This window comes from Ailuropoda melanoleuca, chromosome 1, assembly GCF_002007445.2.
Source record: "Ailuropoda melanoleuca isolate Jingjing chromosome 1, ASM200744v2, whole genome shotgun sequence".
NCBI classification, from domain to species: domain Eukaryota; kingdom Metazoa; phylum Chordata; class Mammalia; order Carnivora; family Ursidae; genus Ailuropoda; species Ailuropoda melanoleuca.
Window position 1 is genome coordinate 45,956,038 of NC_048218.1, and position 18,355 is coordinate 45,974,392.

Consider the following 18,355-nt stretch of genomic DNA (forward strand, 5'->3'; position numbering starts at 1 on the left):
GTACTTTGCTCTGAATCTGAAATCATTCCTCTGAGGCAGATCTGAAGAAAAGCCAGTTCTGTGTTGGTTCTGGACATGGCATGAGGGCTCAATTTGTCTAGATTCCTCATTAAAGGGTAGAAAGAATTTAACTGAGTGGCTGGAAGATATTTTTTTAAAGCCTAAGTGGATTAGATATGTGCTATATCTAGGAATCTATGGAACAGAAGAGCTGTGTGGTCAGTCTCAGACTGACTGACTTGATATAGATCAAAAAATTCAAGTTCGTTACTTTTGTTATCTCTCAGAATAAATTTTGAGATAAACCTTGTGATAAAACATAACTCTGTCTTGATTTCAACACATTTTTAGACTTTTGCAGAGCGTCTATTTCTCTAGGATACCAGAGCATTTTAAACATATGTGTAAATCCCCCTCTGCTTTCTGAGATACAACCTATAGGATCTGGTAAACCAGGTCTTAGGTTCATTAGGATGCAAACCTGTGCCTAGATATGACCCGGAAACTGAACACAAGAGAACCTACTCTGCTCGAACACTGGTGAGAAAACTGAAGATTATTCCCGTAGGCACCAGATCCCTGGAGCAACAGGGGAGCGCCTGATGAATAAATGGTGGGATCAGCACCAGGTTTAGAGACGGAATTCTAACTGAACGTGTGCAACTGGAGAGCCAAAGGAATAAGCCCCATGAAGGCTCCAGGGGGTAGTTTGTGCTGTTGTTTCAGTGCTCAAACTTAAGGTTCGAGTTCCTGTCAAAAAATAAGGTGGAATTAAGGCAAATATTAGATATTTTAAAAAGGAAAAATATTTAACTATTAGTTATAGTTTTAGCATTAGACGTGGTTTAAGGAGATTAAGTCACATTAGGACCAACGGTATTACTTTCTCTAACAAAAAAGAAAAGCACACAAAATCACTCAAACCTACTGTTGTTATCATTAATGACTCAATTTCTGTGACATTTTTTTCCTGAAACTGAAAATGAGAAATTCCCACTTTTGCAAGTGCGAAGATCAACTTCTTTTCTTGTTGGTGTTTATAATACTGGCTGTTGTGTTTAGTGGTGCAAATTGACATTCTAGACTTAAGAGCTAAGGAGCCTCTCTGGCCTACTGCCACCTGCAACAACCAGATTATCCCACAGCAGCAGTAATACCCCTCACTTACAAATCTGGAAAACATTTATAGCAAGTGAATTCAGGCTTGCTTCCAAAATGTCATCATTTCACGCTATAGCTTAGAAATCCTTTGGTTCTGGGAATGTTCCATAGGCTTCTAGGAGCATCTAGAAATCTATAATAATTGGAGCATTTAAAAGAAAGAAAAAATTATAGCATTTTCCAGATACTCTAGTTAAAAATTAGCTTTGTTCGTTTTATTAGAGAACTGTTCTTCTTACAGTGGTTTCCTAAGGTCACTTGAGCACCTAGAGCATTGGTGGCAAGACTCAGGAAATGTCTGGGTCCTTGCGGTTCCCACACCAACTGCTCCCATCAGATGATAGGCAAGAGACAGATTTGTAGCTAAAGAAATCCTTTGTGTATGTAAAATTTCTTATTTCTAAACCTAAGCTGTTGTTCCATGAACTGCTCTGTAAAATAGGATTTGACAGAGAAACACCCTCAATGCTGGGTAGTATAAAATTACTGAACCAGGATAATGGATAAACATCATTTTCTCTATTTGTAAAACATTTCATCTTTTTTTTGTGGGAAAATAACCCTCAGATTTTTGATTTTATCTTTCTTGGTGAACCATTTGAATATAGTACAGTTAGCATTGGTAGGTTTATTTTTTTTATAAGTCAGAAAATACGAGATTTTTAGTTCTAAAGGAAAGGTCTACCCTTGGCATAATTCGCTACCTTTTGATTGAATCAATAGCTTACTATATGAGCAACTAGATAACCTACAAAACCTCCGAGATAATCAGACCATGGATGATTCAACATGGTGTCAGAACATGAGTGAAATATTGCCCTCACATCTATCAGCTCTCAGGTGTCATTGCAGCAGAGTGTGGTAGGAGAATGCATTTGGCTTAAACATGAAATGAATCATTTACCAGGCAGAGTATATGATACTTCTGGAGTTGGTGATGCTTTTGGCTTTGAAGTAACATGCTGGGACACCTTGCGAGCTGAAAGAGAGAACTCAGATGGTGAGTCATTTTGTTCCAGCATCTCCCAGTCCTGCTAAACATGGAAGATATGATAAAGTGTAAGTCTGACCATGAATTAGGAAAAAAAAGTATTGAAATGGGAATTAGATAGAAAAATAAACCTTAAGCTCTAAGCATTTATCAGTTAGAATTCCAGATACTTTTAGAAAAATGATGTCTGAGAAACCACAAAATATGACTAAGCGTAAGGGTAGGATGGATAATTTTTTTGAAATCTTCTTTTCAGAAGAGAGAACAATTAAATTAATGGAGAAGTATTCTTCCTTTCTGGATGTTTGCCTGACTCCTCAAACCTAGCCTCATGTCTTTCTGTGAAGATGAATTTAGTGAATTCAGAGTAGAAGGCAATGAAGCATGGATAGGACAAGCTTCAAGGTAGCTCAGGCAACAGCAGAAAGGGAAGCAGGAGGGACTGGATTGGGTAGACTCTCATTCTAGATCCCCTGCAATTCTTAGGCCCCACATAAATCCATGAATGAGCATATTCACAAACTAAAATGGTCTTCCCACAACTATTTCTTTGGAGTAATGAGTTGTTAATGCAACAGATACCAGAAAAAGAGGTCTAATTTATTTATAGCTCATTTTACAATTTCCAAAGTGGTTTTAAAAGGATTATGCTCTTTGATTCTCACCATAACGATGGAAGGAAGGAATTATGAGCTTCACTTTAATGGCTTGGGTTAGTGACTGTCTGCCTGAGGTTACACAGTAATTAAGTACCAGAGATGAGACTTGAACTGAACGCTGAGGTCCAGACAGGAGCACTAGGTCCAAACACGGGCTTTCTAGATCCCAGCACTGAGGTCACATTTTAACTTGTTTCTTATTTTTTAGGTGGAAATAATAAACCTGTCCTAACCCAAAGGGTGTTTGTGAGAATTAAATGTGCAATGTCAAAATGTTGTGAAACTTATGTGACTGTAATAAAATTTTTTCCACTTCTAGATAATTTTTATAAATTTGACATTGATTTTTACAAATTTTACAAATTTGACATCAGAGTATATTCTGATTCTCATGTTTGACCCCACATAAGCCAAAAGCACACACAGTTTTGGTGGTTGTAAGATTTCTGGGTATAAAATTAATGGGTTGTTGACTATTACCTATGAACACAGGAATCTAAAAATCAAGTCTTTATTCAATGACAAAATATTCTTGATGATTTATTCTAAACTTTTTATTCCACTTTGCCCTTAAATGCCAAATATAGATTCAAGTCTTGCCATCTAAGCATAAATAGGAAGAAAGGTGGTATGCCCAATTACGATTTCATTCTGAAAAAAGTAGTGGATGGACACGCTGCAGAAGCTGGATGAGGAAAAAGAGTAAAAATTAGTTGTAAAATACTAAGAACCTGCCAGCGATGCAAATGAGAAATTGAAAGGAGGAAAAGATGATGAAGTTTCTTTGAGGCATGTCAAGTTTATGGTAGCCCCCAACAGAGATCCTCCAAGGCAGTTGGAGAAGTTGGACAAGATCTTGGTTGAGAAGTTAGGGTTTGGTTTAGTCATTCAAATAAGAAAAGCCTCTTGAAAAGAATGCAAAATAGTTTATAATGACTCTTGTTTGGGTCCTTACCAAAATTTTACAGCAAAACCACCAAAGCAATATTATATAACATTATGTTATAGGAGAGAATATACATACATATAAAACATATCTTCATGACATACTATTAAATAAAATCTACTGAAGTTAAAAAAAAAAGTAGATGATTGTTAGGAGGAGGCCCATTTAAGGACTGGAAGGGACAGGTATGCCCAAGCTCAGAGAGGCAATGGGGGTGGGGAGTCTACTCTTAAGAAATTCCATTCTTCTCCAGCTCCCTCTTCAAATAATGTAACCATAGGGAAGCTTTCTGGAGTAAGTTATTCCAATAACATACTTCTTACTGAAGTTCAAAAGTAAATGTAAAGACTTTTTAGGTTTCAAAGGAAGACTCGCTTTACCAGAGTTAAAAACCCAACTTGCTATAATTTAATAGAATAATTCCACTAATATCGAACTCTTCAGGCCAGAATATAAAATATGTATTTACCTGGCTGTGTTTGTGGAATTCTTGGACGTGGAGATGTTTTTGGTTTGGGAGGAGCACGCGGTGTCTGCTTGGGAGCTAAAAGAAAGAATATAGGTTTGGAGGGTTTGGAGCTCTTGAGCGCTTCAAGAATCACAGTATCTAAGCTTCCAGGATCTCAAAGATGAAGGCCTAAATACACAGCAATTAATGCAATTAAAGCTCCCACAGAACCACAAAATATAGGAATATAAATTTCTATTATAATGGAAAACAAAAACAGAAAGTACATTAAATGATGTCCAAGATATTCAGCTGGCAAATGAAACTGTTGGAATTTCTGAAATATCTACTTCAAATACCTTTTAAAAAGGTTGAAAATAAATTTCATAATAACAAGAATTCATCCTTATTACAAGTTTACACCATTTTACCAGAATATCCCAGTATAATATTTTAAGTGCAGATAAATACAATTTCTTCTAAAAACAAAGTTAGCATGTTACATTCCGAATATACCTAGAAAATAAATACATTTTAATAGCAGTGCTAATGGAAAAATCTTATGAAACAAAACACAGCTTTCATTGGTTATACTGGGGAAGAAAAACTGAACAGAAATTGAAAGAAATTTCTCATTCTTCAGAAAGTTATTCCTTTCTTGGGAAACTCCTAAAGTAGTTCTAAGATATTCACTGTAAAAAATCAATTGTATCTTTACCAAGAAAATTCGAAGTATATCCTGCTGGAGGAAAGGAACAATTAAATGTGAGGTTGCAGCTTGTGGAAACACCTCATTTGCACAGTCTCAAGTGTGTTTGGTATATACAGCTTAGGAGAAACAAAATGGTTTTCAAGGTCACTAAGTTTCTGGCACCTTAAGGAAAGCTTGCTGAAAATTAGAGTTTTGAGATACTAGACGTTTCTAAAGAGTCTGAATACAGTGGCTTCAGTGGAATCTTTAGTGGAATTGCCTGCAGAGAAATGAACACCAAGATATGCAGGAGACTGTACTGGTTTAGGAGCTGGACGATTTAGAGCTCCCTTTGCTAATCACTCAATCTATAGCCTCATGTGTTGCATCAAAAGTAACAGGACTCTTATGGGCCCTTCCAATCCTGAAATTCTGATTGTAGAGTTTCTTTCAATCTTGTGATTTTTCTCACTCTCAACTTCCTTGCTTGCTGAGGTTCCTGGCAGGCTGTTTACTTCTCCCAGGGTATGAGGTAGGTATCACCAAGAGTACTCCCAATTAAACATTTCAGTGATATCCAGTAATACAGCTAATATTTAAGAAACTTTGGAAAAGTAAGAGATAACTGGCACAGATTCGGTTAATGCAGTTAGTGTGAAATTTCAGTAAAAATTAAACTGTAGAGTTTAATAGGTAAAACTTAATAAGATATTTTAGAGGACAACGTATAAAATTAATATTCATATCTTCTTTGGAAATAGACCCATGTGAAATAGTTTAATGATAATCAAAACACAAGTTTGGGCTTATTTTCGATAAACTATCAGTCCAAGAAAGCCTATAAATATTGAGAGGATTTTTCCTTGTAAGAAGCAGCACATTTAGTTATTCATGTTGGTGATTTGTCTTCCTATATTTCAAATTGCACCATCAAGTGAGCCTTTACGACTTGCCAACTAGCTGGTTTGAGTCAGTTTCTCTTATTTACATGCAGTGAAATGGACAAACTGCTGCGGGAAGAGGAGTAGAAAGAAGTAAAGGACCTGAGTAATGATAAGCTGATTGGCCAGTTATACTCCTTTATGTGTTTTGCATAGTGAAATCTGTTTCTGGAGGTTTCTGTTAATCTCAAACACAAATTAGTTACCTTAAAATATTTTGTACATGACCATAGAATTTGTAAAAGTTCTAGTCAAGATGATAAAGTATTTAAAATTAGGATATGCATTTATATTTAAAAATGGAATATAAATGTTCTTCCCCAGAAACATTACTATGTCCCGTTTGAAACACTTGAAGAGTAGCTGAGAACAGTTTGTCAGTCATATTCCGAAGAATATTCACAACACTGTCATGTGAATGGCTACGGCTTATGGATAGGAGAAATGGACATCAGAAAAGTAGGATCGCCCAACAAAGAATGTGAGCAGAGTGGCTAACTTAGGCGTTCTGATGTCTATGGTGCCCATATGGTCTTTCCATTCTTACAAATTCTGCAAACACTCACCTTCTACATGAAATACAAAATAATATTTACCCGGCTCGGTCGAAGGCTCATCTGGGCTGGGTAGGACTATAGTTTGGGAAGGCAGAGGAGATGTCTCTATGGTAATTGAAGGAAAGTACCTGGGGTTACGATAGTGCTTCACAAACTTTGAGTATAGATAGATGACAGAAAGGATGATAACAAAAAAAAAAGAAAAGAAAAGAAAATTGCAACTCTGTAGCAAAATAGTATTCCTACTTCTTCATAATGCATTTAGTTTAAAAAATGCTGAGATGCCAGATTCCAAAATACTTTCAAATTAAGCGATATCCTTACTTTTTAAATTCTTACTTCAAACTAATACTTCCTCAACAATCCTAGAAAGATATATTTAGTAGTAAACTTAAAGGGAAAACCAAAGTAATAAAAAATGTTAAAGCATGAGCCAGTGAAGAAGCATTGGATTTCAATTAAAATTAGAGCAAAAAAAAATCAAACATGTAAATGAATGTGATGGAACGAGTGTTAATGGAAAGTATGTGGCTAGGGCAGAAAGTATAAAATGGATCACCATACAAAAGGAAAACTGAAATATTCAACACAATGCAAGCTGGGAGAATGTTCAATGTTAGGAAAAAGATGCCTTAGGTTTGACAGTTTCACTGACTTAAGTAGAGAAAGAGACCAATATCTAGATACAAAACAGAAGAGACTTTTTGGACAATGGTTATGAATAGAAGCACCTAGATAGAAAATTAACTGCTGTGATGAAGAATGATGTTGCAACATGAATTCACAATGAAAGAGAACCTGAGGTTCTCAGGTGATGGTGGCAATGAGGACAAAAGCTGCTGTGGTGTGTCATTACCTAGCGTGGTCTCAGGTGGTTCAGACACATTTGTAATAGATTCCACAACTGTATCAAAACAAAGGAGAACAATTTTAGAAAACTTTAAGATGCTAAGCTATAGTCAAGTTATTTCCTTCTTGAATATCAACACACCTCATTCTCTTAGGAATATGCATCATATTTTTACAGATAGGACAATGGATTTAGAGCAGAAAAGAGAGAGAACCGAGGGGGAAATCCTATTCTGTCATACTAATTCTCCAACTAATATTAATGTTTTAATTGTCATTAACTGGCAGTCAAATGCTATTATGTCTCAATATTTTGACACCATAGAGAAACCAGAATTTCTGTATTCAGAGATCAATTATCACTGTAGTTGGAAGACTCCAAGGATTTTGGAAGCTACTCCTCTTCAAATGAATTCAGTTATAGAACAAGTACCACAGCTTGAACTTTCATGTTCCATGGACATGACAGATGCTAATTAAAAATTTGTTGAATAAATGAATCAAAGCATGAAAACCTTTACCACCTTCAGTCTTTGGTTCCTCTGGACTGGGTGGTGCTTTGGCAGAAGGATACAGATAATCTGTTACAGTTGGTGCTATGGAATAAACAGGGAATGGCTGGTTAGTGGTGGGTAGCGCGTAACACATGGTCATAGAACATGTTATTTAATTTGAAAACAGAGGTTAGTTATCTTAAGTGGATGCATTCATGAGAATACATAACATTTAGGTAGATTAGGAAGATGGCTACAGTTTAAGAGGGCAGAGATGAAGGCAGAAAATCAAGGCAGTGTTCAGTGTGGGCACGTGCACACACACCACAACTGGCAGTGTCTTCAGCAATTTCTACCTGGAGCAAAGCAGGTAATGTCACTTCCTTACAGATTTTGGTTAAGGATTCTAGTAAGAAAAAGACAAAGAGTGAGTCCTTGAAAAGCATAGGGATGAATCCTAAAAACAATATAAACATGAAAAATAAGATGTGCAAATCCATATTTAAAGAATGATCAGAATATTAAAAAACTAAATCTTAAATTCAGAGGGAAAGGGAGCTAAGGAAATTGTGAAACTTGCATAGCATTACAGCAGGCATCAGCACAATGTGCTGTGTGAAACATTTGACTCTTAAGACTCACTGGATGAGCACAGACAAGATGTGAGGAGCTATGAAATGTCACAAAGTGTGAGGACATCCAAAGACAACTTCTGCAATGAGATGGAAAAGCACATATATCTGACTTCTCATTGGAAAACAATTTTACCTAAAGCTTCCTTTGATGACTCAGTGTTTAATGTAATGGATTCCAGGACTTCAGAAACTAGCAAAGGACACAAAATGATACAATTGATCAAGGGTGGGCTGTTGCCAGCATTGAATGAATGCATACAAACTAAGTATTTAGAAAAGTGTCTTGCACCTATAGATGCTCAATGTTATGATAATAACAACGTTATTAACAACACCAAGGGAAGCCCCAATAACTGAATTGAAGTCACAGTTTTCTAAGTGTTGTAGGTAACTATTAACAGTCATACCTTGTACCATCATGAGCACCAAAATGCCATTTAACTAATTACAAGATGCACAAAGGAGATGAAAAGAAATTATAATCCTATGCTAGAAAAAAAAGTTAGATCTTATGTTTCAAAATATATGTCCAGGGTAGCAACCACATTGCTAACTTAAAATATTTGTTTTCAATTTTGAAGGGCAATATTGTATAGGGTGATTTTGTTATCTTTACTGAAGTGCGCACTTTCTCTTTCCTTGATGGTCGCAACTGAACTAGCATTCTTTTTACATAGCAGAGCACAAATTTAACTTATTACTAAAAAGAAAGTTTGTAATCTTTAGTGAAAAATAGGAAGAATAAAATCAGTTCTTCTAAGTGGTTTTATTAACTACTTAATCACATACTTGGTTATTCTCTATGTGATACAGAATTAACACAATGAAATGAAGATGCTTATCAGTTGAATAGCAATTACTATGAATAAATTACTAAACACCAATATGCAACCATGGAAAGAGCATGTACAATATATTAAGTTATTAAATGTGTATTATTCGTTTTTTTATATTTGGAAATCAACACTTGGAACATGTCCCCTGAAGCTCACAGTGTACCCAGACAGATAAGAGAGTCCAGTTACCAGGTTGACTCTGTGTCATTTCTAGGCTTGGTGATGTCACTGGTTTCAAAATAAGAGTTGGCAGTTCAATGGGAGCTGAAAGAAGAGTATCTAAGTTGTCAAAGTAATTATGGATATTTCACAGATTTTAGATAAAGGTAGCAATGAACTGAAATGCATAGATCTTCAAAATCACAGGATTATGGAGAGCCATGCAGAGTATACATTATTTAAAGCAGCGATTGGCAAACTATGGTCCTCCCAATCCAGCCCTTTGCCTGACCTGTGAGCTAAGAATGGCTTTTGTATTTTTCAATGATGGAAAAAAAATTAAGAGTAATATTTTATGACATGTGAAATGGTATAAAATCTAATTAATGCTTTATTGGAACACAACCACACCCACAAACTAAGATGATTCAAGGCATATTTACATATCATTTATTTACATATAGGTTTTGGTTTCCTTCCACTGAGATACTACATTCGAATCAAGTAGTTGTGACAGAGACTGAATGGCCTACAAAGTATAAAATATTTACCATCTGACATCCTTACAGAAAAGATTTGGAAAAAACAAAAACAAACAAACAAAAAAACAACAAAAAAACAGGTTCTCACTGACTATTGTACCTGAATCTGAATTCCCACAAGGGCTTTTAAAGAACTTCTTAAGGCTGACTTTATGATATTATCATTACCAAAATGTTTAGTACCATCTAGGAGTGCTTTGTTCTGTGTTCTAGTTTGACCTCCCACTTCAGTAACCTCAACAGGTATTGAGTTTTCATTTTATGTTTGCTATTCCTACCCTTCCACTACTAATGCAAAAACTGAAGTTCTTTCAAAGCCCAACTGTTATCTATGAGTCCACATAGATCTTTGATTTGTTTAAGTATTTTCTCTCCATATTTTTACCATTCAATTAAACAAGCTGCTTTTGTATAAGCAAATTGCCTTATATCTAAAACAACAACAAAACCCCCCTGAAAACAGGGTTTCCTTGCAATTATTTCGTACTCTTTTCAAGAAGTAAAACATGTTCTTACTTTTGATCTCTACCTCTGGTCCTCACCTCACCCGACTCTACTCAAATGTTAATATGGTGCTGGGAACACAGAAGGCAAGGAAATTTTTGTTTACTAAGCCAAAGAAGTATTGCTAATTTTTAAAAAGATAAGTGGAATGGAATGGTAAGAGAATTGAATAAGATGCATCTGTTGTTGGAGACAATCCTTATGCAGGGTACATGATGATTTTGGCTACCCTAGATCTCCCCCAACCATGAACCTTCTGGTCAACATTCAATTGTGAAGATGCTAACCACTATTTGTGTCTGCTCTCTCTTAGATAGCATAGAGGTGGGAAGTGAAAGTTAACAAGCCACATCATTGTCACTCCTGAGATTCACCTGCAATAAGCTAGAAAGACTCAAACTGGAAATCATTGATTTTCTTGGTTTCAGCTGTAAAACTTTGGGAAGTTTAAAGTTTGGGAGGAGAATGGATCTTTCCCCCCATGTTTTAGAAACTAAAGGAAGAAAATCTTCAGTTGCTATTGTGTTTATAGGTCTAGAAACCTCAAAAGCACTGTACACAGACTTATGTTTTCTAAAACATTAGATTTTCTTGAGATTATTACTTAAGCATGAAAATTTTCACTTTACTAATCTAATTTGCTTTTAACATTACTGAGGGTGTTTTGAAAACCAAATAACAATTAATTAAAGGAATAGGAATAAATATTAATATAATTAGATACTCAGAGATTCCTACTTAGTGAAGATTAAGAACCAATACTAAACTAGAAGATAAAGAATAACCAAATTCATCCATGGTGAGGAAAGCCATAACTTAAATTTACTAGGACTGGCACTTCTAATGAAGCAATTTTTTTGGAAAATTTAACAGGGAGAAATCATCTTTTAAAATAGGAAGAGAATGAGAGTGTCTCAAAAATCCTATAGAAAGTAAGTTGCTAGGAAAAATTTCATGGTACTTAATTATCATCATTTTATAGCTCTAAATACCAAAGAGATGGGTTGTAATTTGGGCTTCAGACAGTTCCTTGGACCAGATAATGAAATTTTAAAGGGGGTTTCATGGCACATAGCTTTCCTCACCTGAGTTCAGGGACATTTGTTAAAAACAATAGGTAGCACTTGAATTAAGAATCTTGACTACCCATAAGATGGTATGAAACAGAACATCAGCAGTCTAAGGAAGCAGGAGCAACTCTGGCCATGACAGTGATGGGGTAGGTTTTAAATGAATAAAAAAGCATATAATGAGGTCACAAAAATCATTACCTAATGTTGTTTCTGGAGCCTCAGAACTATGAATAACAGGTTCAAAGCTCGTAGCAGGAACTAACCAAAAGCAACAACATGAACATGAGAAAGTTTAAACACACGTAGAAAACCTTAATTTTTCTTTCAGAACATTAGTTTCAAATGAAAAACAATTTTTTTAAAGTTTTGAATTGACAGGAAGCAGTTTCTTTTTGAGGATTTGGTCACACTAGCTAGGAACCATTCATTGTAGAAGGTAGTCACAACCTTTAAATTCTGCTATGTCAGTTAGTGTGGTCAACATGAGGTTTTTCTAGGGGTTTGATTTTCTAAGTCTAGCCAAGATGAAAGCTTGTTTTGGAAATTCTGTTTAGGCAATATATAGGAAAATACATATGAAAGTAACTTGTAGTTTTTGAAAGCTGAAAAAAATATCTATGCTTATGTAATCATGACCATAATAAATAGATGTGTTTAAATGCAGATATAGCAATAAATAACTATGAGTGACTATGCCAATCTTGCTATAAACACATTTTTAAACAGACCAAAAATTTCCCTCAAGAATTAGTTGCTAACCATACCTCATGCTTTGACTTTTAGGGAAGATGAAGACTCTTACTTCCCATCAGAGGCATTTCCTTGAGACCCATGGGGACAGACTGCTAGGGTTCACCCATCAAACCATAGAATAACATATTTACCCTCTTTGGTCTGAGGTGCCTCAGGGCTTGATGTGGTTTTAGGTCTGGGACGTGGACGACGGGTTCGTTGTGCTGTTTTAGGAGCTAAAATGTGAAACTTCGGATTACTCCAGTGAAGGCGGTTTTGGAAATAAGGCTCTAGATTTTCTAAAATACATCATATTGCCTTGAAGTTCAAGGCATATGTATTTCAAGATTGAAATTTTTTCTATTTTGTTAACTATTTTTTTAATCACTGAAGATTCTTGAGAGAGAGAACTCACACATAAAAGAAGTCAAGGAGTGAGCAATCTCATAAATCTCTAGCTTCAAAAACAGGCAGAGAAAGACAATTATCATATGGTTTCACTCATTTATGGAACGTAAGAAATAGGAAGATCGGTAGGAGAAGGAAGGGAAGAATGAAGGGGGGGTAAAAAGAAGGGGGAATGAACCATGACAGACTGTGGACTCTGGGAAACAAACTGAGGGGAGGGGGGTGGGGGATTGGGATAGGCCGGTGATGGGTATTAAGGAGGGCACATATTGCATGGTGCACTGATTGTTATATGCAAATAATGAATCATGGAACATTGCATCAAAAACTGGGGATGTACTGTATGGTGACTAATATAACAAAATAAATATTATAAAAACAAAAAACGAAACAAGTAAGGACTCTAGCCATGCTCTAGGTAGCTTGTAGGTTCACACCAAGAAATAGAACTTTTCCAAAGAATCGATGATATCATCAGAATTGTTATGATTTGGTTGGTCAAGAGAAGACACAGACATTACTGACTTTGAAACTCAGCTTTAAATTTGAGCCCTGTTTAGACAAAAGTACATGATACAAGTTCAAGATTACATGGTTGACAGATATTCCCAAGTTCATGCATAGCTTTTAAAAACAATAGATAACTTCTTTTAAGAGTTTTCAATGTCCTTAAGGGGAAAAAAAATACAGTTGAAGGACAGCAGAAGATGACAAGTTTTATAAAGCTGGTGACAGAGTGATTACCATGATAGAATGGGTTGATGATGTGCAGGAAAAAATTGTTGAGGAACACAGAATATCATTACCTAATGTTGTTTCTGGAGCCTCCGTTCTAAGAGTGACGGGTTCAAGGACTGTAGGAAGAACTGGTCAAAACAATAAAATAAACCAAAGAGATATTAAAAATTCACTTGAAGACTAACTGCAAAAGTCAATTTTTAAGCTTCAGGACTGACAGAAAAGAAATATTTACTCTGAAGATTTGACCACACTGTGGCAAGGTACCCATTCATCTCCTAAGACAGACACAGCATTGTACTTTGTGAAATATCACTGTGATCAATAAGAAGTTCTACTAGATGTTTATCTGATTATTGCTAACATGCAAAATTCTGCTAGACAAACTTTTTTACACATTTGTATATATTTATACTTTTCTAACTCTACTGGAAAAAGCATTTATCAATCTGCTTGCACTTCTGCGTGAGTTGAGACAAATGCCTATTATTTAAATAATCATGGGTATAATGAGCTTAGTTATTTGAAAGCATGAGGATCAATACATAAAGCAGTGTGCTCATCAATGTTTCAAAGTAGTCCTTGACTCAAGAAAAGTTAAGAAACACTTAAACCCTCTTAGCAAAGAAGAAAGAATCATCCTACTCTATCATGAAAGCCTATCATTTAAACTTTCAAGACTTAGGTAGATTTAAAATTTTGACCATTAACTAAAACACCATTTGTTTTGAAACAATAGGTCCATCAATATAATCACACAGATCCTAATACAATAAAAAGTAATATGATGAAAGAACATGGTATTTCTGCAATCGATGAAGGATAAGCATTGCAAATAAGGGTTAGATGGAAGTTCATGTTTGAGACAAAGCTTCAAGTAGTCAATGCTGTTTCGGCACATACACATGATCACATGAGAAAACAATGAACAAGTTACATGGCAATTTGATGTCCTGAAATTAGCATAGTCACGGTTTTCTTTTTAACAGATGACTTGAGGTAGAGCTTAGCATAATTTCAAGATGAAGACTGCAATGGAAGACAAGAGAAGTTTTTAAAATGGTTTTAAGATGTGGTAGGAACTGTGGCTACAATGGTATGACAATGAGCAGGAAAAGCACTATTTGAAGGACACACATTGTCATTACCCACGATTTCTGGAGCTTTAGTTCTAAGAGGGCCAGGTTCAAGATCTGTAGTAGGAACTAATGAAAAGCAATGAAATAAATACTTGTGGTCAGCAAATTAAATCTAACCAGTATAACATTGCTTCAATAAATGTATAGCAATTAAATTTTTTTCTGAAATTAAATACTTAAAGATTTGGTCACCCTATAACCAGGTAAACATTCTTTTAGGAAATAGTCAGTGATAGCCTACATAATCTGGTAAGCATCTCAAAGTCAACACAATATTCTCGTTTGAAAGGAGGCACACAGAAAAGAACAAAGCAAAGTGAACCATGTTCATTTTGCTGAGAACTTGTAAGTAGAAATAGGCCGAGACCTCACAGGATACAAAGGCATTGAACTAATTAGGATAAGCAACAACCACTCTGTGTGTGGTGCCCGGGAGAGCAGCTCTCTGCTCTACACACAAAAACAGCTCTACACACAAAATGTGGAAGAGGTTGCAGGAAAGACCACTACTGCTTCTAGGTTCAGATCCAAACTTCTGAGTCATACCTTCAAGAACTTTCTTCAACTGTTCTTATGGACCCTTCCAAACTCACCACTATCATTACCACTTAGAAGCAGTACTTCCCTTGTTCCAGGAGGCCTGTGCTCCCTGGTTGGCCTCAATACCTGCTTTCTTTTTGCCTCTGCTCAATTCTAAGATTCCCCACCTTCTTCCTAACCCCTCATTCCTGTCCTTCACAAACTTCTTTCTCCCTAAGCTCATTGATGTTTATAACACCTGCAAATAAATAATCTTGATTGGCACAGACACGTTGCCACGGTTCAATCTTTGAATGCTTCTTATTGGGGCAGGTTTTGGCTTTGACTATACTACAGACTGAGAAGTAAAAAAAGCCACCTACATCTGTGATATCCTCACAGCTGTTGATGTAGCTCTTGGGGGGAAATGAAAGGGATTTAATATTTCTTGAAATAAAAATGATTGATTCTATTTAAGACATTTTGTCTTCTAGAGAAGTATGGAATGAAATAAGAGTAAATAAATACATATTAAAATAGAAGATCTTTATGCACAAAGCACAAGGAATCCAGTTGCCACAGATGTCCCCCCAAACAATGTTTCCTTCACTAAGTCAATGGTGGGATCAGCGTAGATCATCTTGTGCCCTCACCAATACTGGGCTCACATGGGCTATCACTTCTACCATTGGCATCAAACCCAGACTCCGAATAGCTGCTAAGACTCACTACTTTAACCAGAAACCCACAATTACCCAGTTTTGTTTGAGGTGCTTCAGAAGTCGGTGTAGTTTTATGTTTGGGACGTGGACGACGGGTCCGTTTTGATGTTTTAGGAGCTGAAGAAAGAAAACCTTTGGTTACTACAGAGTTGCATAGTTTAGAAGCTAAGGGTAGCATGACAAATGACTCCAGGTTTTCTAAACTTACATCAGTAAATTTGCCTTATCAACCTTTTAATTTGAAACTTTTGCCCTTAATAGTATATATTCTTTTATAAATGCAAGCTCATTGAGAATGAGTCATACAGAATTAAGTTATTAATTCAAGAAATGAAATAGTGTTCATATTTCTCTTCTATTGAACAAAAGGGGTAAGTCCCGCTGAAGAAATATTATGGAGCAGCCATAGTCAGATACAAACTCTGTGACAGTTTACTAAGATAAGGTCATATAATTAACCAAATGTTTATCAAAGGACAGATATTAGAGAGTTAAAAAAAAAAGTAGAACTTCAGATGCAAAAAGAAACTTCCTGATACCATAACAGTCATTAGCATCAAAAGAACTGCTTTTTAAACCCAGCTTTAACAAAACATGGTTAAAAAGCACATGAGGTGAGAGAACAATTTCAGATGGTTATTTGTACCACAGATGACCTGAGTTAAGTTTATGCATGGCTCTCTTAAAAACAAGGAATAACTTGTCTTAAGAGTCAGAGTCCTTAGAATTTTAGGATGAAGAATTTCATGGAGTGACAACAGAGGATGACGTAGCCCTTATGAAGTAAAAGAACCTGGAGTTATGATGTTGATGGAATGAGTCTGACAATCAGAAGGGAAGGTACTGAGGAGCATGTGTTATTACCTTGTGTTGTTACCCATGTTTCAGTTCTGAACACAACAGGTTCAAGGTCTGCAGTAGGAACTGACCAAAAGCATTAAAAAGAAACAAAATGATTGCTTAAAATTTTAAAAACCCTCAAAAGATTTACTTCAAAATGAATCTTACTCATATACTTTCTAGAACTATGTAGCAACTTCTAAAAACTTTTCAACTAAAAAAGTAGACCACTGATTTCCTAAAATTTGGCCATACCTCAGTGAGGTAACTATTTCCTTATTCCTCCTTTGATGGTCTGATTCCATCTAATAAGTCAAAGTGGGATGTGTGGATATTACTAACAACTGGAAAGAAAGTGAGGCTGCAGCGTGATGAACTCAGCAGGTTATCCCTTCATTCTGTGCAAAGAAGGAACATGCCTTCATGTGCAACAAAGAGCTTACTCATGTCCACTTGATCACATCTGAACTTCTCCATCAGATGCCTAAGAATCTCCACCATGAGAATCCATGGACAAATCATGATTCAGAATGATTTGCCTATCACTGTCTAGTCAGACATCTTTTATATTAGTACTACGGTTAGACTGTCTCCTTTGGTTGGTCTCACTCATATCTACTCTTTCTGATTTTATTCCTACTTTTCTACTTATCCTGTACTGTGGTGGTTTCAAGGCTCCACTTTATCTATCTTTTCCAGATCTACATATTTATGTTCCTAGCACATTTTGTTGATAGCATCCAGAAATCAATCTTGATCTTGTCTTTGCATACATGCTAATGCCATCTTCTGTCTTATTTACGAAGGCTTTTGTTCTCAGCTTTCTTGCAGGTTTGAGGACAAAAACATGTCTCCCACACCAAATTTATACCCACAAAACTGCTAATATGACCCGGGGATACTGAAGATACCATTGTTAATTTGAACTGAATACGTCTAATTTTTCTAGAGAAGTTTAATTTTCAAGACATAGATGGAAATTAATAAAATGCACAGTGACAGAGAAGATTTCACTCAGGAAGCATGAGGCATTCAGTTTCCCCACAGATTTCCCCCTACTGTGTTCCTCTTGCCATCTCTCCAGTGGGAACTGCTGTTTAACACAAGTTATACCTTTACTTTTATGGAGCCTATTTGTTACTTCCAAACATTGGAATTACTCTTGAGACCCTGCTGGGTTAGGCTGCTGAAACTCCAAACCAGGAATACTTTTTTACCTGGTTTGGACTCAGATGCTTCAAGACTTGGTGTGGTTTTTGGTCTGGGACGTGGACGACGTGTCTTTTGTGATGTTTTGGAGGCTGAAGGAAGAAATTCTAGGGTTACTACACAACTACATTACCTCTGTTCTGGAAGCAATGAAGTGAAAATATTGATTCTAGATTTTCTACAACTTATTAGACATGTGCCTTTCTAGTTTGAGATTTTTGTCATGTATACTTCATATATAATTTCTTTTACCATAGAAGATTCTTTGAAGAAAAAAAAATCACTTTTTAATTCAAGAAATAAAGATTAGTAAGTACAATCAAAGTGTCATAGAGCAGGTTGATTGGTCAACAGACAGGTTAAGAACCACTGTTAAATTTTAATGTATTATGAAGGATGGTCATATTAAATCTGAGATTTATAATTCAATTTTTCCATCTTCCCACACTTTCTATGTATCTACTAAAACAAGAACACATCATTACCTAAGTAGAAACAAAACAAAACAATATCACACAAATAGAAAAAAAAAGGTAGAAACATAGATGTGGGATAAATGGAT

At 35.8% G+C, this 18,355-nt stretch overlaps 1 protein-coding gene across 17 annotated transcripts in view; it reads right to left on the reverse strand.

Annotated features, from left to right (window-relative positions):
- The window catches only part of ABI3BP (ABI family member 3 binding protein), a 241,368-nt gene that overhangs the window by 66,284 nt on the left and 156,729 nt on the right, over positions 1–18,355 (reverse strand). For 5 of the 17 annotated variants that reach the window (XM_019797315.2, XM_034657432.1, XM_034657442.1 and 2 more), the window contains 14 exons: positions 17,802–17,885; positions 16,609–16,668; positions 15,778–15,861; positions 14,513–14,569; positions 13,433–13,492; positions 12,371–12,454; positions 11,685–11,744; positions 9,398–9,472; positions 8,506–8,562; positions 7,768–7,839; positions 7,251–7,298; positions 6,434–6,499; positions 4,227–4,301; positions 2,066–2,140 (listed from right to left, as the gene is read on the reverse strand). In XM_019797315.2, coding sequence (XP_019652874.1) covers positions 2,066–2,140; positions 4,227–4,301; positions 6,434–6,499; positions 7,251–7,298; positions 7,768–7,839; positions 8,506–8,562; positions 9,398–9,472; positions 11,685–11,744; positions 12,371–12,454; positions 13,433–13,492; positions 14,513–14,569; positions 15,778–15,861; positions 16,609–16,668; positions 17,802–17,885 — 957 coding nt within the window. Of the gene's footprint in view, positions 1–2,065; positions 2,141–4,226; positions 4,302–6,403; positions 6,500–7,250; positions 7,299–7,767; positions 7,840–8,505; positions 8,563–9,397; positions 9,473–11,684; positions 11,745–12,370; positions 12,455–13,432; positions 13,493–14,512; positions 14,570–15,777; positions 15,862–16,608; positions 16,669–17,801; positions 17,886–18,355 lie in introns of all 17 variants that reach the window. The other 12 variants (XM_019797321.2, XM_019797316.2, XM_019797322.2 and 9 more) reach the window with 8 other exon arrangements.